At 39.6% G+C, this 27,575-nt stretch overlaps 1 protein-coding gene across 1 annotated transcript in view; it reads left to right on the top strand.

The window, feature by feature from the left end:
- Positions 1-27,575, top strand: part of LOC140732397 (obscurin-like) — a 530,964-nt gene that overhangs the window by 193,457 nt on the left and 309,932 nt on the right. The window contains exons 39-48 of the mRNA XM_073054987.1: positions 588-854; positions 3,521-3,787; positions 5,459-5,725; positions 8,391-8,657; positions 11,323-11,589; positions 13,485-13,751; positions 15,647-15,913; positions 17,595-17,861; positions 18,634-18,900; positions 24,801-25,067. Coding sequence (XP_072911088.1) covers positions 588-854; positions 3,521-3,787; positions 5,459-5,725; positions 8,391-8,657; positions 11,323-11,589; positions 13,485-13,751; positions 15,647-15,913; positions 17,595-17,861; positions 18,634-18,900; positions 24,801-25,067 — 2,670 coding nt within the window. The remainder of the gene's footprint in view (positions 1-587; positions 855-3,520; positions 3,788-5,458; positions 5,726-8,390; positions 8,658-11,322; positions 11,590-13,484; positions 13,752-15,646; positions 15,914-17,594; positions 17,862-18,633; positions 18,901-24,800; positions 25,068-27,575) is intronic.

Genomic DNA, 27,575 nt, shown 5'->3' with positions numbered 1-27,575 from the left:
CTGTGTAAGTCCTGCCCTGGTGGAACTTGTCAAAATGTGTCATTTCACAACTGCCTATGTGGAATAAGACTGAAAGAGTGCGCAAAAAAAAATTACAAGGATGTTCGAACTTGAGGATCTGCGCTAGAAGGAACGGTTATATAGGTTAGGACTTTATTCCCTGGAGCAAAGGAGAATGAGGGGCGATTTGATAAAAGTATGCAAAATGATGAGGGGTGTAGAGAGGGAAAATGCAAGCACACATTTTCCACTGAGGTTGGGTGCGAGTAGAACTAGAGGTCATGGGTTAAGGATGAAAGGTAAACTGTTTAAAGGGAATCTGAGGAACAACAACTTCACTCTGAGGGTAGTGAGAATGTAGAATGGGATGTCAGTGGAAGTAGTGTGTGTTGATCTGATTTCAACACTTAAGGAAAGTTTGGATAAATACATAGGTGGGGGGGGGGGTGTATGGAGGCCTATGGTCCAGCGATGGGTTGATGGGACTAAGCAGAGTAACAGTCTGGCATGGATTATTTGATCAGCAATATTGGTCTTGAATCATAACTGAAGTACATCACCATGAACTTACTGATTGTCTCTCTTAGCCCTTCCTGTGCGTTTCAAAAAAGAGCTTCAGAATAAGGAAGCTGAAGAAGACAGTACTGTCACTCTGCGATGTGAAATCTCAAAACTGGATGCCCCAGTGGAATGGAGAAAGGGATCAGTGGTGCTTCATCCAAGTGAGAAGTATGAAATGAAACAAAAGGGTTCCTGCATGGAGTTGATCATTCATAGCCTAAAAGTTGAAGATGCTGGAGAGTATACCTGCGATTCAAGGGATCACAAAACATCAGGCTTTCTAAAAGTGAAGGGTATGGCAGTAACTATCTTTAATGACTAATTTATTCAGTTGTCTCAAAAGTTTTCATTTAGTACCTTATTGATAATTGTTAGTAGTCCTCTTTTCCTTGAATGTGACCTTAATTTAGCAATATGAATTATTATTTTTGACTTATCAAATTTGCAATGCAGCAAATTTTGAAAATCTGAATTGTAAGATAATTTCTAGTCAAACTTTTATTTTACATATGAGGATATAATATATTCGGTTATAATTTGGTAATTATATATTCTGCACTATAGTAAAACTTTACACTATTAAAATAGTAGAGCAAAACTTAATCTGGCAATCTAAAGATTTTTTTGTTACTGACCTGGCAAGTTTTCCACAGGATTAAATATTATGCCAAGTAATAGTCAACATGCTTTAATAAGGTCATAGAGTCATCGCATACAGCACAGAAAATTAGTTCCTTCGACCAACTTGTCAACTCCAACTAAGGTCGCTTCCTGAGCTAAGTTCCATTTGCTATCACCCTCTTGACCTTATGAACATCCAAATGTCTTGTAAACTTTGTAATTGTAACCCTCTTCTACTATTTCCTGAAGCAGCTTATTCCACATGAAGCCCTCTTTTACTGGGCATCCCTTGAAATGCGTCTCGTTAGCCTCTCGCTAAAAGCCACTGGATTCCGTGGTGAGAATCACACCTTTCTCTAGCTTCGTATGTCTACAGTGTGTATGACTTTGGTCCTGCCCAGTCTGTGAGGTTGGGATGTCTCGCTCACCCAAACCCCGGTTTGAGTGAATGCTGTGTGATTTACTGCCCCCAGGCAATTGCCCATTGGAAGAAATGACAGATCGAACACTGCATACAATGAATGAGAAGTATATTTGAGAATGTTGACTTAAGCAGACTGTTAAAGGAAAGAAACTAAAAAAACATAAAGGCCCATTATATTTAAACAGTCACATGTTCATGGTGGAGCTCAAATCTTGAACTTGTATGTAACTCAAGCACTGAACCCTTGGTCTGCGTGAAAGCACAGATCACCTACTTAAGGTTACTCAAAATCTTGAAAGGGAGAATAGGTCCTTCCTCCTTGAAGCCATTCAACTCCACAAAGCACTTTTTGCAACAGGGACAGCATCCACCATCAATTTCCCTCCTGTCCTCTCCCAGCTCTTACCACCAAAGGCTTGTCCGCCACGCATTCCCTGAAACTCATTCCCAACTCTACCATCCTGAGTGACTGACACCACATTCCTGAGTTGAGAAATAAAGCCTCTTATCTCGGCTTAAACCCAAACAAGCTGGAAGCAGAACAGACTTCTTACAGAAATGCTAAAATGAAGTACCTACAGCGTAGCAGTAAAAATCTTATCAAGGTGTTATACATGCATCCACCATTTTCTGTATGGAAAAACTTGCTCCTCAACTTATCTTTAAATCTTAAATTTCTTGCCTTAAATGTATGCCCTCTAGTTTTCGGCTTTCCTCCCCTGTGTAAAAGACTGTGACCATTGTAAAAGACTTCCCCTCCTGATTTTATAAATCTCAGTTCATGAGCTTCTTTTGTTCCAGGGGTCATAGTTCCATCTGATCTGGTCTCTCCTCATAATTCTGGCACACCAGTCTTATCATCCTTGTAAACCTGTTCTGCATGGTCTCCAAATGAATCACATTCTACCGTGCTGACTAGATCAGTGGACAATATGCCAGATAGAGACGCACCAACATCTTGTACTCAGTGCACCATTCATGTCGACAAGCATGCCCAATACCGCCTTCACTGACTTGGCTATCTGTGTCCTTATTTTAGTAAATAATACTTTGGCCCTTAGACCTTTCTGTTCTACAGAACTTCATAGAACCATGTTATTTACTGTGTAAGTCCTGCCCTGGTGTAACTTGTCAAAATTTGTCACTTGACAACTGTCTGAGTTCAATGAGATTGAAAGAATGCAGAAAACAATTGGAAGGATGTTGCTAGGACTTGAGGACCTGAGTTATAAGGAACGGTTGTATAGGTTAGGACTTTATCAAATCTCCCCTCATTCTCCTTTGCTCCAGGGAATAGAGGTGTATAAAATTGAGAGCTGTAGATATGGTGAATGCAAGCAGACATTTTGCACTGAGGTTGGCTGAGACCAGAACTCGAGGTCATGGGTTAAGAATGAAAGATGAAATGTTTAAAGGGAGTATGATGAGGAACTTCTTCACTCAGGATAATGGGTGTGTGGAATGGGTTGTCAGTGGAAGTAGTGTTTATTGATCTGATTTCAATATTTAAGTATAGTTTGGATAAATACTTGGGCAGGTGGGGTCTGCAGGTCTATGGTCCAGAGACGAGTCGATGGGACTAGGCAGAATAACAGTCTGGCATTGACGAGATGGGCAAAAAGGTCTGTTTCTGTGCTGTAGTGCTCCATGACTATGAATTCTAGCTGTCATTCCTTTGCCTAGGTTCGGATTTGTTGCAGATCCTGTTGGATCCTCGGACAATCTTCTTTACTGTCCCCCACAACAATTTTGTTATCATCCACTGACTTACTATTCAAACTACCTACATTCACTCCTAAATTATTAAAATATATGAGAGATGACGGGATATAATATTCTGTATTTGATCAGCAATATCATTCTTGAATCATAACTGAAGTACATCACCATGAACTTACTGATTGTCTCTCTTAGCCCTTCCTGTGCGTTTCAAAAAAGAGCTTCAGAATAAGGAAGCTGAAGAGGACAGTACTGTCACTCTGCGATGTGAAATCTCAAAGCCGGATGCCCCAGTGGAATGGAGAAAGGGATCTGTGGTGCTTCATCCAAGTGAGAAGTATGAAATGAAACAAAAGGGTTCCTGCGTGGAGTTGATCATTCATAGCCTAAAAGTTGAAGATGCTGGAGAGTATACCTGCGATTCAAGGGATCAGAAAACATCAGGCTTTCTAAAAGTGAAGGGTATGGCAGTAACCATCTTTAATGACTAATTTATTCTGTCGTCTCTGAAGTTTTCATTCAGTACCTTATTGATAATTGTTAGTAGTCCCCTTTTCCTTCAATATGACCTTAGTATTAGCAATATGGAATATTACTTTTGCTCTATCAAATTTGCAATGCAGCAAATTTTGAAAATCTGAATTGTAAGATAATTTCTAGTCAAACTTTTCTTCTGTTTTACATATGAGGATAAAATATATTCGGTTATAATTTGGTAATAGATATTCTGCACCAGAATGAAACTTTACACTATTAAAATACTAGAGCAAAATTTAATCCGACACTGTAAAGATTTTTTCTGTTACTGACCTGGCAAGTTCTCCACACTATTAAATATTACACCAAGTAATATTCAACTCATTTTAATAATGTCATAGGGTCATCGCATACAGCACAGAATGCTAAGACCTTTGACCAACTTGTCAATGTCAACCAAGGTACTTTCCTGAGCTAGTTGTATTTGCTATCACTCTCTTGAACTTATGAACGTACAAATGTCTTGTAATCTCTGTAAATGTAACCCATTTCTATTATTTCCTGAAGCAGCTATTCCATATATCCATGGCCCGCTGCGTGGAAAAACATGTCCCTCAACTTGCCTTTAAATCTTAAATCTCTTGTCTTAAATTTGTGCCCTCTATTTTTCAACTTTCCATTCATGTGGAAAAAGACCGTGACCATTCTCCTATCTATGCCCTTCATGATTTTATAAATCTCTATCCATGAGCTTCTCTTGTTCCAGTGATCATAATTCCATCTGATCTGGTCTCTCCTCATAAGTCTGCCACACCAATCTTAATAGCATCCTTGTGAACCTTTTCTGCATGGTACCCACCTTAGTCACATTCTTCCATTGTGACTGGAGCAGTGGACAATATGCCAGATAGAGACTCACCAACATCTTGTACTCAGTGCACCATTCATGTTGGCAAGCATGCCCAATACTGCCTTCACTGACTTGGCTATCTGTCACTACTTTTAGTAAATAATACTTTGGCCCTTGGACCTTTCTGTTCTACAGAACTTCATAGAACCATGTCATTTACTGTGTAAGTCCTGCCCTGGTGGACTTGTCAAAATGTGTCATTTCACAACTGCCTATGTGGAATAAGACTGAAAGAGTGTGCAAAAAAAAATTACAAGGATGTTCGAACTTGAGGATCTGCGCTAGAAGGAACGGTTATATAGGTTAGGACTTTATTCCCTGGAGCATAGGAGAATGAGGGGAGATTTGATAGAAATATGCAAAATGATGAGGGGTGTAGAGAGGGAAAATGCAAGCACACATTTTCCACTGAGGTTGGGTGCGAGTAGAACTAGAGGTCATGGGTTAAGGATGAAAGGTGAACTGTTTAAAGGGAATCTGAGGAACAACAACTTCACTCTGAGGGTAGTGAGAATGTAGAATGGGATGTCAGTGGAAGTAGTGTGTGTTGATCTGATTTCAACACTTAAGGAAAGTTTGGATAAATACATGGGTGGGGGGGGGGGTGGTATGGAGGCCTATGGTTCAGCGACGGGTTGATGGGACTAAGCAGAGTAACAGTCTGGCATGGATTATTTGATCAGCAATATTGGTCTTGAATCATAACTGAAGTACATCACCATGAACTTACTGATTGTCTCTCTTAGCCCTTCCTGTGCGTTTCAAAAAAGAGCTTCAGAATAAGGAAGCTGAAGAAGACAGTACTGTCACTCTGCGATGTGAAATCTCAAAACTGGATGCCCCAGTGGAATGGAGAAAGGGATCAGTGGTGCTTCATCCAAGTGAGAAGTATGAAATGAAACAAAAGGGTTCCTGCATGGAGTTGATCATTCATAGCCTAAAAGTTGAAGATGCTGGAGAGTATACCTGCGATTCAAGGGATCACAAAACATCAGGCTTTCTAAAAGTGAAGGGTATGGCAGTAACTATCTTTAATGACTAATTTATTCAGTTGTCTCAAAAGTTTTCATTTAGTACCTTATTGATAATTGTTAGTAGTCCTCTTTTCCTTGAATGTGACCTTAATTTAGCAATATGAATTATTATTTTTGACTTATCAAATTTGCAATGCAGCAAATTTTGAAAATCTGAATTGTAAGATAATTTCTAGTCAAACTTTTATTTTACATATGAGGATATAATATATTCGGTTATAATTTGGTAATTATATATTCTGCACTATAGTAAAACTTTACACTATTAAAATAGTAGAGCAAAACTTAATCTGGCAATCTAAAGATTTTTTTGTTACTGACCTGGCAAGTTTTCCACAGGATTAAATATTATGCCAAGTAATAGTCGGCATGCTTTAATAAGGTCATAGAGTCATCGCATACAGCACAGAAAATTAGTTCCTTCGACCAACTTGTCAACTCCAACTAAGGTCGCTTCCTGAGCTAAGTTCCATTTGCTATCACCCTCTTGACCTTATGAACATCCAAATGTCTTGTAAACTTTGTAATTGTAACCCTCTTCTACTATTTCCTGAAGCAGCTTATTCCACATGAAGCCCTCTTTTACTGGGCATCCCTTGAAATGCGTCTCGTTAGCCTCTCGCTAAAAGCCACTGGATTCCGTGGTGAGAATCACACCTTTCTCTAGCTTCGTATGTCTACAGTGTGTATGACTTTGGTCCTGCCCAGTCTGTGAGGTTGGGATGTCTCGCTCACCCAAACCCCGGTTTGAGTGAATGCTGTGTGATTTACTGCCCCCAGGCAATTGCCCATTGGAAGAAATGACAGATCGAACACTGCATACAATGAATGAGAAGTATATTTGAGAATGTTGACTTAAGCAGACTGTTAAAGGAAAGAAACTAAAATAGCATAAAGGCCCATTATATTTAAACAGTCACATGTTCATGGTGGAGCTCAAATCTTGAACTTGTATGTAACTCAAGCACTGGACCCTTGGTCTGCGTGAAAGCGCAGATCACCTACTTAAGGTTACTCGAAATCTTGAAAGGGAGAATAGGTCCTTCCTCCTTGAAGCCATTCAACTCCACAAAGCACTTTTTGCAACAGGGACAGCATCCACCATCAATTTCCCTCCTGTCCTCTCCCAGCTCTTACCTCCAAAGGCTTGTCCGCCTCGCATTCCCTGAAACTCACTCCCAACTCTACCATCCTGAGTGACTGACACCACATTCCTGAGTTGAGAAATAAAGCTTCTTATCTCGGCTTAAACCCAAACAAGCTGGAAGCAGAACAGACTTCTTACAGAAATGCTAAAATGAAGTACCTACAGTGTAGCAGTAAAAATCTTATCAAGGTGTTATACATGCATCCACCATTTTCTGTATGGAAAAACTTGCTCCTCAACTTATCTTTAAATCTTAAATTTCTTGCCTTAAATGTATGCCCTCTAGTTTTCGGCTTTCCTCCCCTGTGTAAAAGACTGTGACCATTGTAAAAGACTTCCCCTCCTGATTTTATAAATCTCAGTTCATGAGCTTCTTTTGTTCCAGGGGTCATAGTTCCATCTGATCTGGTCTCTCCTCATAATTCTGGCACACCAGTCTTATCATCCTTGTAAACCTGTTCTGCATGGTCTCCAAATGAATCACATTCTACCGTGCTGACTAGATCAGTGGACAATATGCCAGATAGAGACGCACCAACATCTTGTACTCAGTGCACCATTCATGTCAACAAGCATGCCCAATACCGCCTTCAATGACTTGGCTATCTGTGTCATTATTTTAGTAAATAATACTTTGGCCCTTAGACCTTTCTGTTCTACAGAACTTCATAGAACCATGTTATTTACTGTGTAAGTCCTGCCCTGGTGTAACTTGTCAAAATTTGTCACTTGACAACTGTCTGAGTTCAATGAGATTGAAAGAATGCAGAAAACAATTGGAAGGATGTTGCTAGGACTTGAGGACCTGAGTTATAAGGAACGGTTGTATAGGTTAGGACTTTATCAAATCTCCCCTCATTCTCCTTTGCTCCAGGGAATAGAGGTGTATAAAATTGAGAGCTGTAGATATGGTGAATGCAAGCAGACATTTTGCACTGAGGTTGGCTGAGACCAGAACTCGAGGTCATGGGTTAAGAATGAAAGATAAATTGTTTAAAGGGAGTATGATGAGGAACTTCTTCACTCAGGATAATGAGTGTGTGGAATAGGTTGTCAGTGGAAGTAGTGTTTATTGATCTGATTTCAATATTTGAGTATAGTTTGGATAAATACTTGGGCAGGTGGGGTCTGCAGGTCTATGGTCCAGAGACGAGTCGATGGTATTAGGCAGAATAACAGTCTGGCATTGACGAGATGGGCAAAAAGGTCTGTTTCTGTGCTGTAGTGCTCCATGACTATGAATTCTACCAGTCATTCCTTTGCCTAGGTTCCAATTTGTTGCAGATCCTGTTGGATCCTCGGCAATCTTCTTTACAGTCCCCCACAACAATTTTGTTAACATCCACTGACTTACTATTCAAACTACCTACATTCACTCCTAAATTATTAAAATATATGAGAGATGACAGGATATAATATTCTGTATTTGATCAGCAATATCATTCTTGAATCATAACTGAAGTACATCACCATGAACTTACTGATTGTCTCTCTTAGCCCTTCCTGTGCGTTTCAAAAAAGAGCTTCAGAATAAGGAAGCTGAAGAGGACAGTACTGTCACTCTGCGATGTGAAATCTCAAAACCGGATGCCCCAGTGGAATGGAGAAAGGGATCAGTGGTGCTTCATCCAAGTGAGAAGTATGAAATGAAACAAAAGGGTTCCTGCGTGGAGCTGATCATTCATAGCCTAAAAGTTGAAGATGCTGGAGAGTATACCTGCGATTCAAGGGATCACAAAACATCAGGCTTTCTAAAAGTGAAGGGTATGGCAGTAACTATCTTTAATGACTAATTTATTCAGTTGTCTCAAAGGTTTTCATTTAGTACCTTATTGATAATTGTTAGTAGTCCTCTTTTCCTTGAATGTGACCTTAATTTAGCAATATGAATTATTATTTTTGACTTATCAAATTTGCAATGCAGCAAATTTTGAAAATCTGAATTGTAAGATAATTTCTAGTCAAACTTTTATTTTACATATGAGGATATAATATATTCGGTTATAATTTGGTAATTATATATTCTGCACTATAGTAAAACTTTACACTATTAAAATAGTAGAGCAAAACTTAATCTGGCAATCTAAAGATTTTTTTGTTACTGACCTGGCAAGTTTTCCACAGGATTAAATATTATGCCAAGTAATAGTTGGCATGTTTTAATAAGGTCATAGAGTCATCGCATACAGCACAGAAAATTAGTTCCTTCGACCAACTTGTCAACTCCAACTAAGGTCGCTTCCTAAGCTAAGTTCCATTTGCTATCACCCTCTTGACCTTATGAACATCCAAATGTCTTGTAAACTTTGTAATTGTAACCCTCTTCTACTATTTCCTGAAGCAGCTTATTCCACATGAAGCCCTCTTTTACTGGGCATCCCTTGAAATGCGTCTCGTTAGCCTCTCGCTAAAAGCCACTGGATTCCGTGGTGAGAATCACACCTTTCTCTAGCTTCGTATGTCTACAGTGTGTATGACTTTGGTCCTGCCCAGTCTGTGAGGTTGGGATGTCTCGCTCACCCAAACCCCGGTTTGAGTGAATGCTGTGTGATTTACTGCCCCCAGGCAATTGCCCATTGGAAGAAATGACAGTTCGAACACTGCATACAATGAATGAGAAGTATATTTGAGAATGTTGACTTAAGCAGACTGTTAAAGGAAAGAAACTAAAAAAACATAAAGGCCCATTATATTTAAACAGTCACATGTTCATGGTGGAGCTCAAATCTTGAACTTGTATGTAACTCAAGCACTGGACCCTTGGTCTGCGTGAAAGCGCAGATCACCTACTTAAGGTTACTCGAAATCTTGAAAGGGAGAATAGGTCCTTCCTCCTTGAAGCCATTCAACTCCACAAAGCACTTTTTGCAACAGGGACAGCATCCACCATCAATTTCCCTCCTGTCCTCTCCCAGCTCTTACCTCCAAAGGCTTGTCCGCCTCGCATTCCCTGAAACTCACTCCCAACTCTACCATCCTGAGTGACTGACACCACATTCCTGAGTTGAGAAATAAAGCTTCTTATCTCGGCTTAAACCCAAACAAGCTGGAAGCAAAACAGACTTCTTACAGAAATGCTAAAATGAAGTACCTACAGCGTAGCAGTAAAAATCTTATCAAGGTGTTATACATGCATCCACCATTTTCTGTATGGAAAAACTTGCTCCTCAACTTATCTTTAAATCTTAAATTTCTTGCCTTAAATGTATGCCCTCTAGTTTTCGGCTTTCCTCCCCTGTGTAAAAGACTGTGACCATTGTAAAAGACTTCCCCTCCTGATTTTATAAATCTCAGTTCATGAGCTTCTTTTGTTCCAGGGGTCATAGTTCCATCTGATCTGGTCTCTCCTCATAATTCTGGCACACCAGTCTTATCATCCTTGTAAACCTGTTCTGCATGGTCTCCAAATGAATCACATTCTACCGTGCTGACTAGATCAGTGGACAATATGCCAGATAGAGACGCACCAACATCTTGTACTCAGTGCACCATTCATGTCAACAAGCATGCCCAATACCGCCTTCAATGACTTGGCTATCTGTGTCATTATTTTAGTAAATAATACTTTGGCCCTTAGACCTTTCTGTTCTACAGAACTTCATAGAACCATGTTATTTACTGTGTAAGTCCTGCCCTGGTGTAACTTGTCAAAATTTGTCACTTGACAACTGTCTGAGTTCAATGAGATTGAAAGAATGCAGAAAACAATTGGAAGGATGTTGCTAGGACTTGAGGACCTGAGTTATAAGGAACGGTTGTATAGGTTAGGACTTTATCAAATCTCCCCTCATTCTCCTTTGCTCCAGGGAATAGAGGTGTATAAAATTGAGAGCTGTAGATATGGTGAATGCAAGCAGACATTTTGCACTGAGGTTGGCTGAGACCAGAACTCGAGGTCATGGGTTAAGAATGAAAGATAAATTGTTTAAAGGGAGTATGATGAGGAACTTCTTCACTCAGGATAATGAGTGTGTGGAATAGGTTGTCAGTGGAAGTAGTGTTTATTGATCTGATTTCAATATTTGAGTATAGTTTGGATAAATACTTGGGCAGGTGGGGTCTGCAGGTCTATGGTCCAGAGACGAGTCGATGGTATTAGGCAGAATAACAGTCTGGCATTGACGAGATGGGCAAAAAGGTCTGTTTCTGTGCTGTAGTGCTCCATGACTATGAATTCTACCTGTCATTCCTTTGCCTAGGTTCCAATTTGTTGCAGATCCTGTTGGATCCTCGGCAATCTTCTTTACAGTCCCCCACAACAATTTTGTTATCATCCACTGACTTACTATTCAAACTACCTACATTCACTCCTAAATTATTAAAATATATGAGAGATGACAGGATATAATATTCTGTATTTGATCAGCAATATCATTCTTGAATCATAACTGAAGTACATCACCATGAACTTACTCATTGTCTCTCTTAGCCCTTCCTGTGCGTTTCAAAAAAGAGCTTCAGAATAAGGAAGCTGAAGAGGACAGTACTGTCACTCTGCGATGTGAAATCTCAAAACCGGATGCCCCAGTGGAATGGAGAAAGGGATCAGTGGTACTTCATCCAAGTGAGAAGTATGAAATGAAACAAAAGGGTTCCTGCGTGGAGTTGATCATTCATAGCCTAAAAGTTGAAGATGATGGAGAGTATACCTGCGATTCAAGGGATCACAAAACATCAGGCTTTCTAAAAGTGAAGGGTATGGCAGTAACCATCTTTAATGACTAATTTATTCCGTCGTCTCAAACATTTTCATTCAGTACCTTATTGACAATTGTTAGTAGAGCCTTTTTCCTTCAATATGACCTTAGTATTAGCAATATGGAATATTACTTTTGCTCTACCAAATTTGCAATGCAACAAATTTTGAAAATCTGAATTGTAAGATAATTTCTAGTCAAACTTTTCTTCTGTTTTACAAACGGTACATATGAGGATAAAATATATTCAGTTATAATTTGGTAATTAGATATTCTGCTCCAGAATAAAACTTTACACTATTAAAATACTAGAGCAAAATTTAATCCGGCACTGTAAAGATTTTTTCTGTTACTGACCTGGCAAGTTCTCCACACTATTAAATATTACACCAAGTAATATTCAACTCATTTTAATAATGTCATAGGGTCATCGCATACAGCACAGAATGCTAAGACCTTTGACCAACTTGTCAATGTCAACCAAGGTACTTTCCTGAGCTAGTTGTATTTGCTATCACTCTCTTGACCTTATGAACGTACAAATGTCTTGTAATCTCTGTAATTGTAACCCATTTCTATTATTTCCTGAAGCAGCTATTCCATATATCCATGGCCCGCTGCGTGGAAAAACATGTTTCTCAACTTGCCTTTAAATCTTAAATCTCTTGTCTTAAATTTGTGCCCTCTATTTTTCAACTTTCCTTTCATGTGGAAAAAGACCGTGACCATTCTCCTATCTATGCCCTTCATGATTTTATAAATCTCTATCCATGAGCTTCTCTTGTTCCAGTGATCATAATTCCATCTGATCTGGTCTCTCCTCATAAGTCTGCCACACCAATCTTAATAGCATCCTTGTGAACCTTTTCTGCATGGTACCCACCTTAGTCACGTTCTTCCATTGTGACTGGAGCAGTGGACAATATGCCAGATAGAGACTCACCAACATATTGTACTCAGTGCACCATTCATGTTGGCAAGCATGCCCAATACTGCCTTCACTGACTTGGCTATCTGTCGCTACTTTTAGTAAATAATACTTTGGCCCTTGGACCTTTCTGTTCTACAGAACTTCATAGAACCATGTCATTTACTGTGTAAGTCCTGCCCTGGTGTAACTTATCAAAATATGTCACTTGACAACTGTCTGAGTTCAATGAGATTGAAAGAATGCAGAAAACAATTGGAAGGATGTTGCTAGGACTTGAGGACCTGAGTTATAAGGAATGGTTGTATAGGTTAGGACTTTATCAAATCTCCCCTCATTCTCCTTTGCTCCAGGGAATAGAGGTGTATAAAATTGAGAGCTGTAGATATGGTGAATGCAAGCAGATATTTTGCACTGAGGTTGGCTGAGAGGTCATGGGTTAAGAATGAAAGATGAAATGTTTAAAGGGAGTATGATGAGGAACTTCTTCACTCAGGATAATGAGTGTGTGGAATAGGTTGTCAGTGGAAGTAGTGTTTATTGATCTGATTTCAATATTTAAGTATAGTTTGGATAAATACTTGGGCAGGTGGGGTATGCAGGTCTATGGTCCAGAGACGAGTCGATGGGACTAGGCAGTATAACAGTCTGGCATTGACGAGATGGGCAAAAAGGTCTGTTTCTGTGCTGTAGTGCTCCATGACTATGAATTCTACCTGTCATTCCTTTGCCTAGGTTCCAATTTGTTGCAGATCCTGTTGGATCCTCGGACAATCTTCTTTACTGTCCCCCACAACAATTTTGTTATCATCCACTAACTTACTATTCAAACTACCTACATTCACTCCTAAATTATTAAAATATATCAGAGATGACAGGATATAATATTCTGTATTTGATCAGCAATATCATTCTTGAATCATAACTGAAGTACATCACCATGAACTTATTGATTGTCTCTCTTAGCCCTTCCTGTGCGTTTCAAAAAAGAGCTTCAGAATAAGGAAGCTGAAGAGGATAGTACTGTCACTCTGCAATGTGAAATCTCAAAACCGGATGCCCCAGTGGAATGGAGAAAGGGAACTGTGGTGCTTCATCCAAGTGAGAAGTATGAAATGAAACAAAAGGGTTCCTGCGTGGAGCTGATCATTCATAGCCTAAAAGTTGAAGATGCTGGAGAGTATACCTGCGATTCAAGGGATCAGAAAACATCAGGCTTTCTGAAAGTGAAGGGTATGGCAGTAACTATCTTTAATGACTAATTTATTCAGTTGTCTCAAAAGTTTTCATTCAGTAACTTACTGATAATTGTTAGTAGTCCCCTTTTCCTTCAATGTGACCTTAGTATTAGCAATATGGAATATTACTTTTGCTCTACCAAATTTGCAATGCAACAAATTTTGAAAATCTGAATTGTAAGATAATTTCTAGTCAAACTTTTCTTCTGTTTTACAAACGGTACATATGAGGATAAAATATATTCAGTTATAATTTGGTAATTAGATATTCTGCTCCAGAATAAAACTTTACACTATTAAAATACTAGAGCAAAATTTAATCCGGCACTGTAAAGATTTTTTCTGTTACTGACCTGGCAAGTTCTCCACACTATTAAATATTACACCAAGTAATATTCAACTCATTTTAATAATGTCATAGGGTCATCGCATACAGCACAGAATGCTAAGACCTTTGACCAACTTGTCAATGTCAACCAAGGTACTTTCCTGAGCTAGTTGTATTTGCTATCACTCTCTTGACCTTATGAACGTACAAATGTCTTGTAATCTCTGTAATTGTAACCCATTTCTATTATTTCCTGAAGCAGCTATTCCATATATCCATGGCCCGCTGCGTGGAAAAACATGTTTCTCAACTTGCCTTTAAATCTTAAATCTCTTGTCTTAAATTTGTGCCCTCTATTTTTCAACTTTCCTTTCATGTGGAAAAAGACCGTGACCATTCTCCTATCTATGCCCTTCATGATTTTATAAATCTCTATCCATGAGCTTCTCTTGTTCCAGTGATCATAATTCCATCTGATCTGGTCTCTCCTCATAAGTCTGCCACACCAATCTTAATAGCATCCTTGTGAACCTTTTCTGCATGGTACCCACCTTAGTCACGTTCTTCCATTGTGACTGGAGCAGTGGACAATATGCCAGATAGAGACTCACCAACATATTGTACTCAGTGCACCATTCATGTTGGCAAGCATGCCCAATACTGCCTTCACTGACTTGGCTATCTGTCGCTACTTTTAGTAAATAATACTTTGGCCCTTGGACCTTTCTGTTCTACAGAACTTCATAGAACCATGTCATTTACTGTGTAAGTCCTGCCCTGGTGTAACTTATCAAAATATGTCACTTGACAACTGTCTGAGTTCAATGAGATTGAAAGAATGCAGAAAACAATTGGAAGGATGTTGCTAGGACTTGAGGACCTGAGTTATAAGGAATGGTTGTATAGGTTAGGACTTTATCAAATCTCCCCTCATTCTCCTTTGCTCCAGGGAATAGAGGTGTATAAAATTGAGAGCTGTAGATATGGTGAATGCAAGCAGATATTTTGCACTGAGGTTGGCTGAGAGGTCATGGGTTAAGAATGAAAGATGAAATGTTTAAAGGGAGTATGATGAGGAACTTCTTCACTCAGGATAATGAGTGTGTGGAATAGGTTGTCAGTGGAAGTAGTGTTTATTGATCTGATTTCAATATTTAAGTATAGTTTGGATAAATACTTGGGCAGGTGGGGTATGCAGGTCTATGGTCCAGAGACGAGTCGATGGGACTAGGCAGTATAACAGTCTGGCATTGACGAGATGGGCAAAAAGGTCTGTTTCTGTGCTGTAGTGCTCCATGACTATGAATTCTACCTGTCATTCCTTTGCCTAGGTTCCAATTTGTTGCAGATCCTGTTGGATCCTCGGACAATCTTCTTTACTGTCCCCCACAACAATTTTGTTATCATCCACTAACTTACTATTCAAACTACCTACATTCACTCCTAAATTATTAAAATATATCAGAGATGACAGGATATAATATTCTGTATTTGATCAGCAATATCATTCTTGAATCATAACTGAAGTACATCACCATGAACTTATTGATTGTCTCTCTTAGCCCTTCCTGTGCGTTTCAAAAAAGAGCTTCAGAATAAGGAAGCTGAAGAGGATAGTACTGTCACTCTGCAATGTGAAATCTCAAAACCGGATGCCCCAGTGGAATGGAGAAAGGGAACTGTGGTGCTTCATCCAAGTGAGAAGTATGAAATGAAACAAAAGGGTTCCTGCGTGGAGCTGATCATTCATAGCCTAAAAGTTGAAGATGCTGGAGAGTATACCTGCGATTCAAGGGATCAGAAAACATCAGGCTTTCTGAAAGTGAAGGGTATGGCAGTAACTATCTTTAATGACTAATTTATTCAGTTGTCTCAAAAGTTTTCATTCAGTAACTTACTGATAATTGTTAGTAGTCCCCTTTTCCTTCAATGTGACCTTAGTATTAGCAATATGGAATATTACTTTTGCTCTACCAAATTTGCAATGCAACAAATTTTGAAAATCTGAATTGTAAGATAATTTCTAGTCAAACTTTTCTTCTGTTTTACAAACGGTACATATGAGGATAAAATATATTCGGTTATAATTTGGTAATTAGATATTCTGCACCAGAATAAAACTTTACACTATTAAAATACTAGAGCAAAATTTAATCTGACACTGTAAAGATTTTTTCTGTTACTGACCTGGCAAGTTCTCCACACAGTTAAATATTACACCAAGTAATATTCAACTCATTTTAATAATGTCATAGAGTCATTGCATACAGCACAGAATGCTAAGCCCCCTGACCAACTTGTCAATGTCAACCAAGGTACTTTCCTGAGCTAGTTGTATTTGCTATCACTCTCTTGACCTTATGAACGTATAAATGTCTTGTAATCTCTGTAATTGTAACCCACTTCTATTATTTCCTGAAGCAGTTATTCCATATATCCATGGTCTGCTGTGTGGGAAAACATGTTCCTCAACTTGCTTTTAAATCTTAAATCTCTTGTCTTAAATTTGTGCCTTCTATTTTTCAACTTTTCTTTCATGTGGAAAAAGACCGTGACCATTCTCCTCTCTGTGCCCTTCATAATTTTATAAATCTCTGTCCATGAGCTTCTGTTGTTCCAGTGATCATAATTCCAACTGATCTGGTATCTCCTAATAACTCTGCCACACCAGTCATAATAGCAACCTTGTAAACCTTTTCTGCATGGTACCCACCTTAGTCACGTTCTTCCATTGTGACTAGATCAGTGGACAATATGCCAGATAGAGACTCACCAACTTCTTGTACTCTGTGCACCATTGATGTCAGCAAGCATGCCCAATACTGCCTTCACTGACTTGGCTATCTGTGTCGCTACTTTCAGGAAATAATATATTGGCCCTTAGACCTTTCTGTTCTACAGCACTTCATAGAACCATGTCATTTACTGTGTAAGTCCTCGCCTGGTGTAACTTGTCAAAATGTGTCATTTCACAACTGCCTTCATTGAATAAGAATGAAAAAGTGCGGGAAAAAAATTACAAGGATGTTCGAACTTGAGGACCTGAGCTATAAGGAACGGACGTCTCGGTTAGGACTTTATTCCCTGGAGCATAGGAGAATGAGGGGAGATTTGATAAAAGTATACAAAATTATGAGGGGTGTAGAGAGGGAAAATGCAAGCACACATTTTCCACTGAGGTTGGGTGCGAGTAGAACTAGAGGTCATGGGTTAAGGATGAAAGGTGAACTGTTTAAAGGGAACCTGAGGAGGAACAACTTCACTCTGAGGGTAGTGAGAATGTAGAATGGGATGTCAGTGGAAGTAGTGTGTGTTGGTCCGATTTCAACACTTAAGGGAAGTTTGGATAAATACGTGGGTGGGGGTGGGGGGTATGGAGGCCTATGGTCCAGCGACGGGTTGATGGGACTAAGCAGAATAATTGTCTGGCATGGACTATTTGATCAGCAATATCAGTCTTGAATCATAACTGAAGTACATCACCATGAACTTACTGATTGTCTCTCTTAGCCCTTCCTGTGCGTTTCAAAAAAGAGCTTCAGAATAAGGAAGCTGAAGAGGACAGTACTGTCACTCTGCGATGTGAAATCTCAAAACCGGATGCCCCAGTGGAATGGAGAAAGGGATCTGTGGTGCTTCATCCAAGTGAGAAGTATGAAATGAAACAAAAGGGTTCCTGTGTGGAGTTGATCATTCATAGCCTAAAAGTTGAAGATGCTGGAGAGTATACCTGCGATTCAAGGGATCACAAAACATCAGGCTTTCTAAAAGTGAAGGGTATGGCAGTAACCATCTTTAATGACTAATTTATTCAGTTGTCTCAAAAGTTTTCATTTAGTACCTTATTGATAATTGTTAGTAGTCCTCTTTTCCTTCAGTGTGACCTTAGTATTAGCAATATGGAATATTACTTCCACACTATCAAATTTGCAATGCAGTAAATTTTGAAAATCTGAATTGTAAGATAATTTCTAGTCAAACTTTTCTTCTGTTTTACAAATGGTACATATGAGGATAAAATATATTCAGTTTTAATTTGGGAATTAGATATTCTGCTCCAGAATAAAACTTTATACTATTAAAATACTAGAGCAAAATTTAATCCGGCACTGTAAAGATTTTTTCTGTTACTGACTTGGCAAGTTCTCCACACAGTTAAATATTACACCAAATAACATTCAACTCATTTTAATAATGTCATAGTGTCATCGCATACAGCACAGAATGCTAAGCCCCCTGACTAACTTGACAATGTCAACCAAGGTACTTTCCTGAGCTAGTTGTATTTGCTATCATTCTCTTGACCTTATGAACGTATAAATGTCTTGTAATCTCTGTAATTGTAACCCACTTCTATTATTTCTTGTGTTGATCTGATTTCAACATGTAAGGGAAGTTTGGGCAACAGGGGTATGGAGGCCTATGGTCCAGAGACATGTTGATGGGACTAAGCAGTATAACAATCTGGCATGGAATATTTGATCAGCAATATCATTCTTGAATCATAACTGAAGTACATCACCATGAACTTACTGATTGTCTCTCTTAGCCCTTCCTGTGCGTTTCAAAAAAGAGCTTCAGAATAAGGAAGCTGAAGAGGACAGTACTGTCACTCTGCGATGTGAAATCTCAAAGCCGGATGCCCCAGTGGAATGGAGAAAGGGATCTGTGGTGCTTCATCCAAGTGAGAAGTATGAAATGAAACAAAAGGGTTCCTGCGTGGAGTTGATCATTCATAGCCTAAAAGTTGAAGATGCTGGAGAGTATACCTGCGATTCAAGGGATCACAAAACATCAGGCTTTCTAAAAGTGAAAGGTATTAACGCAAGCATCTTTAATGACAAATTTATTTTCAGTCATTTCCAAAGATATCATTCAGCACCTTATCAATAATTATTAGACATCTCCATTTCCTTCAATATTGCTGTGGTATTAGCAATGTTATAATCTTCCTTTTGCCATTATCAAATTTGCATGGAAGGAAATTTTGGGAGATCAAACAATGCACAATACTTCTTAATCAATGTTTAGCTTTTATTTTGCAGATTAGATTGAAATATACTTGAAGATAATTTGATAATTATTGTGCACCTCAATAGAATTGCATTAATCTGGCAGCCTCAGGATTTTGATGGCACTGAACTGACAGGTTCTCTAGTTTGTTAGATATTACACTGAGTAATACACCATCATGTTATTAATTCACTTATTTTTATATGTTCGACGGCTGCGCAATTAATTTTCCAAACACTTTATATTTAAGGAGATCATTAAAAAAGAGAACCCCAGTGATTTTAAAAGGACGGGGAATCGGATCTCATGAAATTTAAAATGTGCAGGGGAACATAGTCCCAGTAAATTTAAACAAGCACAGAAAACAGTGTCCTGCTAAGTTTAAAATGATGACAGGAAATAAAGCCAGCAGAGAATTTAAATACAATACAAGAAACAGAACTGATGAACCAAGTACTGAAATAATTGGATTTCTAAAAAATGGGATAATGCACAGTACTGTGCAAAAGGCTTAGGCACCCTAGATTTTTTATATGGTTTCAAATGGTATGGCCTCTACAGAGCCCTGAACTCAACGTTATTGAAGCTGTCCATGATTATCTGGAGAGGCAGAAGCAAGTGAGACAGCCAAAGTCTGCAGAAGAACCATGGCAAGTTCTCCAAGATACTTGAAACAACCTACCAGTCGATTTTCTTATAAAATTGCACAACAGTGTACCTAAGAGAATTGACGAAGTTTTAAAGGGAAAGGGTTGTTACACCAAATATTGATTTGATTTAGTTTATTTACTGCTTACAGCTCTTTATCGTAATTTTTGTGATATTTAGAAACTTCATTTCAAAATTTTTGAAAGCATCTTCACTTTAAGGAATTCTTTTACATATGCCTAAGACCTTTGCACAGTATTGTATACACAGTATTTATATTGAATTATTAATGCGGTAGTTATCCGGAAACGAAATATCTGCTGCGACGTACTTAATGAAATCAAAAGAAACAATAGTAATTGACAGGTTACCTTGTTATACTTGATTGGCTCAAATGATTTTCAGAAGTAGGTAAACTGTTCCTGAAATCTTGACATCCTTTTGTTTGCCTGACAAAAAATTATCAACATGCAGGAAAGAGGAAATTTGTCAGTCTGCCTGTAGATATTAAGAAATTTATCATTTTAGAATTGAGGAAAATCTTTTGTAGCCAGCAAGACCTCACAGTAGAGTAGAGCTACTAGGACTTGATGTTTCAATCCCAATGATAAAGTCGGCACTCTCGATGTTGGCAGTAGGCTTGGAGTGGTGACGAGGAGGGTAGCTACTTCATCGGGGTCATCAGGTGGGCACCCTCCTTCTTTGACATTTCATTGATAAGCCCACTACATCTCCAGAGGGCTCAACGGTGTTACCTGGCGTCCTAGATACACCCCCCTCCCCTCAGTTCCGTACCCTCCTGTCTTCATCTTGCAGCCCAGTTGTTGTCTTTCCTTTTAATCCAAATCCAATTGCTGCTTTGCTCTGCTGCATTTGACAAGGACTTGATTGCTTGTTGGAGGGAGACACCCGTCACCCCCACCTTCTTCAATAGACTGGTTGTAGATGTAGCAACGAATCCCCTGCATCCCACTTCTACAGGGAAAATCTTGGTTTTCCAGCCATTCTGAGCAGCTTCAGTTGCCAGTTCAGAGTGCTTGGTCTTTTTCCTCTCATAAGCTTCTTCAACACCATCTTCCCATGGTACTGTCAATTCCACAACATATGCCAGCTTGGCTGTTGTGGACCACAGGACCATGTCCAGCCGGAGTGTTGTAGCCGCAATGTTTGGGGGAAACGCAAGCTTTTTCTCCAAGTCCACGTCCATTTTCCAATCCCGAGCAACATGCAGAATGCTTATATCCTTTGATGTTACCTGGTGCTCTGGAGGTTGGTCTGCTGGTACAAATTGTGTGATGTGGATATTTCCTGCAGATGTTTGTGGGAGAGTGTTTACGGTGGTTTGCCTCTGTTCCAAGATTGATGCCAGCTGTCTAAGAACTTGGTTATGCCGCCAAGTATACTGCCTCTGGCTGAGGCTCATGGTGCATCCTGTTAAAATGTGCCTTAGTGATACCGGTGCTTGACAAAGAGAGCAAGTGGGGTCTTCTCCTCACCACTGGTTCAGGTTTTGTCTTGTTGGTAGGAGGTCATAAGTGGCTCTGATGACAAAACTTAGCCAAGATCCCTCCATCTCCCAGATGTCACGCCAACTGAGTTTCCTCTTTTCCAGGCTCTCCCAATTAGTCCATTGGCCCTGCTTGGCCATTGAAATGGCTCTGGCGTGTCACTTTGCCTCCTCCTGTCTCCTCACTTCCTCCACCACAAGCCGTCTCTTCTGCACTGATGTTGCCTTGTGCTATTGAGGAGCCTTTGGGACGAGCCCGAGCCTGGCTCTCCCATGTTGGACTTGGCCAACCACATCCCTGAAGTGAAGAGCAGACCTAGCACTCTGAACGGCTTCAGATGGGGTCCACTTCGTCCCGGTTGCCACACGGGGGGTGGGGGGGGCCGCTGTTCGAATAACAGTATCTTCAGATTCAGTGAGGGTAATGACCAACCTTGCTTTGGTGCATTTGTATCCTTCCACAAGACTTGTAATTGGTAATTCCAATTTTCCGTTACCGTACAGTCCAACAGGACTTAAGCATTGTAAGATATTAAGAAATTTATCATTTTAGAATTGAGGAAAATGTTTTGTAGCCAGCAAGACCTCATGCATTTATTAGGGACTTTAAATGCTTTTGAGTGTTCACAAAACCCAGGTGCATTTAAATCATCATTAAAAAGCAATCAAACTTTTAATGATTGTAAAAAGGGTTTTCACAGAATCATAAACTTATAGAACCATACAGTATAGAAAGAGGGCCTTTAGCTCATCATTTACAGTAAGTACCATCAAGAGCCCATCACCCTGAATACCGTTTTTTCGCACTTAGCCCATAGCCCACTTGGTAATTCAGATGGGTAAGAAAAACATCTTCTCAAATCCCTCTGCATTACTTTAAACCTATGCTCATTGGTTTGTACCAAGAGTAACAAACTTAGCCTATCCAGTCTCTTTTCCAAAGTGAAGCACTTTCCCTGGGTGACATCCTAATGAGTTGCTTCTGCATTTCACCAGTACAGTCATGTTCTTCCAATAGCATACAGTTTGTATTCCAGCTGTAGTAACCTTTTTATAATGGTTTGTGTTTGCAAATGACCCCAAAAATTGATGTAATGAACAATATTATCAAAGATTTCAACAGGATCTAGATCACCTGGAAAAGTGGGCTAAGGAATAGCAAATGATACCTAATCTGGACAAATGCAAAGGGTTGCATTTTGGGAAGTTAAACCAGGGCGATGAAGAAAGTGTTTGGCACACTTCCACTCATTGGTTGGTGCATTGACTATAAGGATGTCATGTTGCAGCTGTACATGATGTTGGTTAGACCAGATCACAAGTCTTGTATGCTGTACTGTTTGCTGGTTATAGGAAGGATGTCATTAAGCTGAAAAGGGTGCAGAAAAGAGTCACAGGGATCTGGCCAGGTCTGGCATTTGAGTGATGAGGAGAAACTGGATAGGCTAGGCTGCTTTCCCAGGGTTGTAGCAGGCTGTTGTGTGTATGGAAAGAGCTGCCAAAGGAAGTGGTGGGCCGAATTTTAAAAAAAATATTTAGGCAGGTTCATGGATAAGAAAGCCTTACAGGGAAATGGGCCAAATACAGGTGTGAGACTAGCTGAAATTGATAACTTAGTCAGCATGGGCAGGTTGGCCAAAGGGTTAATTTCCATGCTACATGACCCTGTGAAGCTACACTGTAACATTTATTCTTGTATTCTTCGAGCCAGCTGATACAGGCATCATTCCCATATGCCTTCTTCACTACCTTCAGGGACAGTTGGATTTGGACATCAAAGACCACCTACTTTTCCATACTCCTTAGTGCTTTACCATTCAATGTGTGTGTTCTACCCCGACTAATCCCCCAAAAATATATCACATCATATTTACAGGATTAAATTCCACCTACTGTTACTCAAACACAAGGAAATCTTCAGATGCTGGAAATTCAGGCAACACACACGAAATGCTGGTGGAACGCAGCAGGCCAGGCAGCATTCATAGGAAGAAGTACAGTCGACATTTTGCGCCGAGACCCTTCGTCAGGACTTATTGAAAGAAGAGATAGTAAGAGATTTGAAAGTGGGAGGGGAAGGGGGAGATCCGAAATGATAGGAGAAGACAGGAGGGGGAGGAATGAAGCTGAGCTGGAAAGTTGATTGGCAAAAGGGATTGAGAGCTGGAGAAGGGAGAGGATCATTGTAGCCTAGTTAATGATGCAGTGCATAGTCATTAGGAACTTACTAATCATGCCTCCCACATTCGGATCAAAACATAATGAATATTGCAATCAGTAGAGATCCCAGCAGTACACTACTGGTACAGAGGAGATGTCAGAGGTATGTTTTTTATGGAGAGAGTGGTGAGTGCGTAGAATGGGCTGCCAGTGATGGTGGTGGAGGCAGATACGATAGGGTCTTTTAAGAGGCTCCTGGTTAGGTACGTGGAGCTTAGAAAAAGAGAGAGCTGTGGGTAACCTTAGGTAATTTCTAAAGTACATACATGTTCGGCACAGCATTGTGAGCTGAAGGGCCTGTATTGTGCTGTAAGTTTTCTATGTTTCCTCGTTGCTTTTATTGGCGAACAATGGAAGCTTTAATCGGTGAAATGGAGTTGAACATTGGCTTGTGCACCGTCCTGCTGCCTGCCCTCCATGAGGTTCACTCACATTGCCTCAGCCTCCTGGAATCTTCTTGGAGACTGCAAGGAGCTGGAACACCCAAACGATCTCCAAACAGCAAATCACAGGCTCCAACAGTTCCAGAATTACATTCAAGATGAAAAACAAAAGTTTTGAGACCTAAAAGAAGTGAAATATGTGGTTTCATGATCTATCCAGAAGATGTCAACCAAGAAAGTGTTGTATGCAGGTGCCGTTTTGACTGGAAGTTTATGCAATGTTTTTGCAGTTTCTAAGCTAAGTCAAACTAAGAAGAGGTTCAGTGGATAGATTTTCCTATTATAACTCTTAAGAAACTCTGCATATTTGTTCTTTATTGCATCATTCCAAGATATGTTCAGACATGAAGCATACCATGTGTTCATAGATTCCTCTTTAAGTCTGAATTGTAGGAGGCATTGAGTGGGGATTAGAGGGTTAAGTGCCATCAGCTGGATGTGACGGTCCTAGCAAGCTCTGACCCTTTGGAAAGTCATCTTTTAATTTTAATTTGTGCAGAGTGTGGAATTATATAAATGTGCATGTACAGTATAAAGAAGTATTATAAAACATGCATTTAGTGAAGTTTCCAGGAAAAAACTGAAGTTTCATAAATTCTGCCTGCTATTAGCCATCTGGTATTAGTAATAAGTGATCAGTCAAGAATTGGATGTCAGAAATGATCAACTTTAAAGAAAGAAGCAGCTTATTTGTTACAATAGAAATTTATGTTATCAAATTGTTCCAGTCAACAACTGGAGAAGTAATATTTATAAATGTTAGCAGAATCTTGAAATTAAATTGCTCTTTATTTTCTTGCTAAGTTTATTTGAAATTTCAGAGTATTCAATTTTCCCTTTTGAAAACAAAGTTCATCATTCATGAATTAAATCCCTCTTTCTTAGCCCTTCCTGTGCTTTTCAAACTAAGGCTTCAAAACAAAGAAGCTGAAGAGGGTTCTACTGCTGTTCTGCACTGTGAGATAACTAAACCAGATGCCCAAGTGGAGTGGAGGAAAGGGGCTATGGTACTTCATCCAAGTGAGAAGCATGAAATAAAGCAGAGGGGTTCCCATGTTGAGTTACTTATTCATAATTTAAAACCTGAAGATGCTGGAAAATATACCTGTCTGACAAGGGACCAAGAAACAAGTGCATCTTTAAAAGTGAAAGGTAAGATACTGATCATTACTTACGAAGGTTTCAGTCTTAAGTTTAACAGAATCAGGTTTAATATCACTGATGTATGTCATGAAATATGTTGTTTTGTAGCAGCATTACAGTGCAATGCATAAATAATATAAATTACAATAAGAAATATATTTAAATTAAGTAAGTAGGACAAAATGAGCAAAAATTGTGAGATAGCTTTCATGGGTTGGTTCATTGTCCATCTAAAAATCTGATGGCGGCAGGGTAGAAGCTTTTCCTAAAATATGATATGTGAATTTGAGATGGATACAGTTTCAACCGTATTTATTATCTGTAAATAAAAAGCTGCATGGGATGCTGAATATTGCCTCATATTTTTGAAATTATTTAGGAATATAGACAGAGCTATTAATTTTCCTCCTGAAGCTTGAAAGAAGCCTACAGTGTCTGCACTGCAAGGCCAAAGATTCTCTTGGAAGACCTGAAGTATTCGTGGTTTGAATGTAAATCATTAGATGCAACTACCAAACAGATGCCCTGCTCAGCATCTTGTGGGTTGAGCAAAGATGGAAAATCACCTGCCTCTTGTGCTAAGCTGCATTTAGCTCTTTTAAAAATACATTTGGGACTTCACTCAGTTTTCAGATTGAGTTCTCAGGAATGATAGCATTAGTGGAATTATTGCTAAAGAGAGTCGTTATTGCAATGAAGGAAGAAACTTTATTCAGAATGACAGGGCAGTGCAGGGGTTAGTGCTGTCTTCACACTATTCCAATGATCTGGGTTTGATCCTGACTTTAAGCACTGTCTTCATGGAGTTTCCACCTTCTCCCTGTGTTGCCTTGGGGTGTTCTGATTTCTATCACATCCTTCTAATGGGTTAATTGGAAATAATGTGAGCGGGTTGCAGCAGAATTTGCTTGAAGCAAGGGGAATGCACTGAGAACTAGCATATATTTGAATGGATCAAATGGTCTCTTGTTTTGTAAGAGCATATTATAAAATATGGGAATTGAAGACATATAAAGATTAGCTTTGAAACATACAGTGGAATGTGTTGTTTGCATCAAATTAAATTAGCGAGGATTGTGCTGGGTCACCATGCTTCTGGGACCAACATAGCAAGCCGAGAACTCACTAACCCTACCCTGAATGTCTTTGCATGTGGGAGGAAACCAGAGTCTGTTGGAAACACGCACAATCATGGGGAGAACGTACAAAGTCACAAGGAATTCTGAAGATGCTGGAAATCCAAAGCAATACACACAGAATGCTGGAAATGAACAAATAGTCGATGTTTGGGCCAGGACCCATCTTCAGGACTGGAAAGGAAGGGTGAAGACACCAGAATAAAAAGGTGGTTGGGAGGGGAAGGAGGATAGCTGAAAGGTAATAGGTGAAGCCGGGCAGGTAAGATGGGTAAAGGGCTGGAGAGAAAGGGATCTGATAGGAGAAGTGAGTGGACCATAGGAGAAAAGGAAGGAGGACGGGTAGTAAGTTAGTTTTGCTACAACAAGTGTATGGGACATTGGAAAAAAAGTTGAATTTCCCCATGGGGATGAATAAAGTATCTATCTATCTATCTAAGGGGAGGTCCCTCACTGTTAATTCTTCCCAACATGTGTTCATATGATGAAATCGTAACGATTTCCTCAGTCCATTCCCTCACAGTGGGACATCTGGGTTTTTTCCAGTCTTGCAATATAATTCTTGCAGCTGTGAAGAGAACCACCTTTAAAATAGTAAATTTGTCATTGTTTACATTAGGTATCATTGTCCTATCACCCAGGAGACAAAGCCGTGGGCACAAGGGCAATGTAGGACCCGACCAATTTCCCAACAAATCAAGAACTTTCTACCAAAATGGACGAACCATGGAACACTCCCAAATCATGTGAAAATATGTGCCCACCTCATTTTTACATTTCCAGCATAAATGATTATCAACAATCCCCATTTTGTAGAATCTAGTTGGTGTCAAATGATAGCTGTGTACTATCTATTATACTGAATAAATTTCCCTCTCGCTTCCCTAATATGTCTACCCACATTTGATAAAATATTTGACCACTCATTATCTTCAATATCGCTTCCAAGATCCTTCTGCCGTACTGCTTTGAGATTGTTACACGGTTCACCCACAGAGTGCTTGAACATTTTATAAAACACTGATGCTTTATGAACTTCTTGTGGTAGTGTAAGGTATTCAGTTAAAGGGTTACTTTGTGGGCCACCTGGGGTGAACTACATATACCTGTCTGGACACGCCCCCCCCCCCCCCCCCCCAGCTGACTGCTTCTGTGGCTCCTCCCACGGACCCCGGTATAAAGGCGATTGGAGACACCGCCCCGGCCTCAGTCTCCAGGATGTAGTGTGGTGGTCAATTGCTGCTTGTTCTTTCTTCCAGCCAATAAAAGCTTATATCTCGCCTCACGTCTCCAAGAGTTATTGATGGTGCATCACCACCATTCTTGAATATGCTACTAACGCAATGTCTTATTTGTAAATGCTTCCAGAAATTCCCTTTAT

Source organism: Hemitrygon akajei, chromosome 8 (assembly GCF_048418815.1).
Source record: "Hemitrygon akajei chromosome 8, sHemAka1.3, whole genome shotgun sequence".
Lineage (NCBI taxonomy): Eukaryota > Metazoa > Chordata > Chondrichthyes > Myliobatiformes > Dasyatidae > Hemitrygon > Hemitrygon akajei.
The sequence above is the reverse complement of the archived record's forward strand: the minus strand, read 5'-3'. Positions and strand labels throughout refer to the sequence as shown.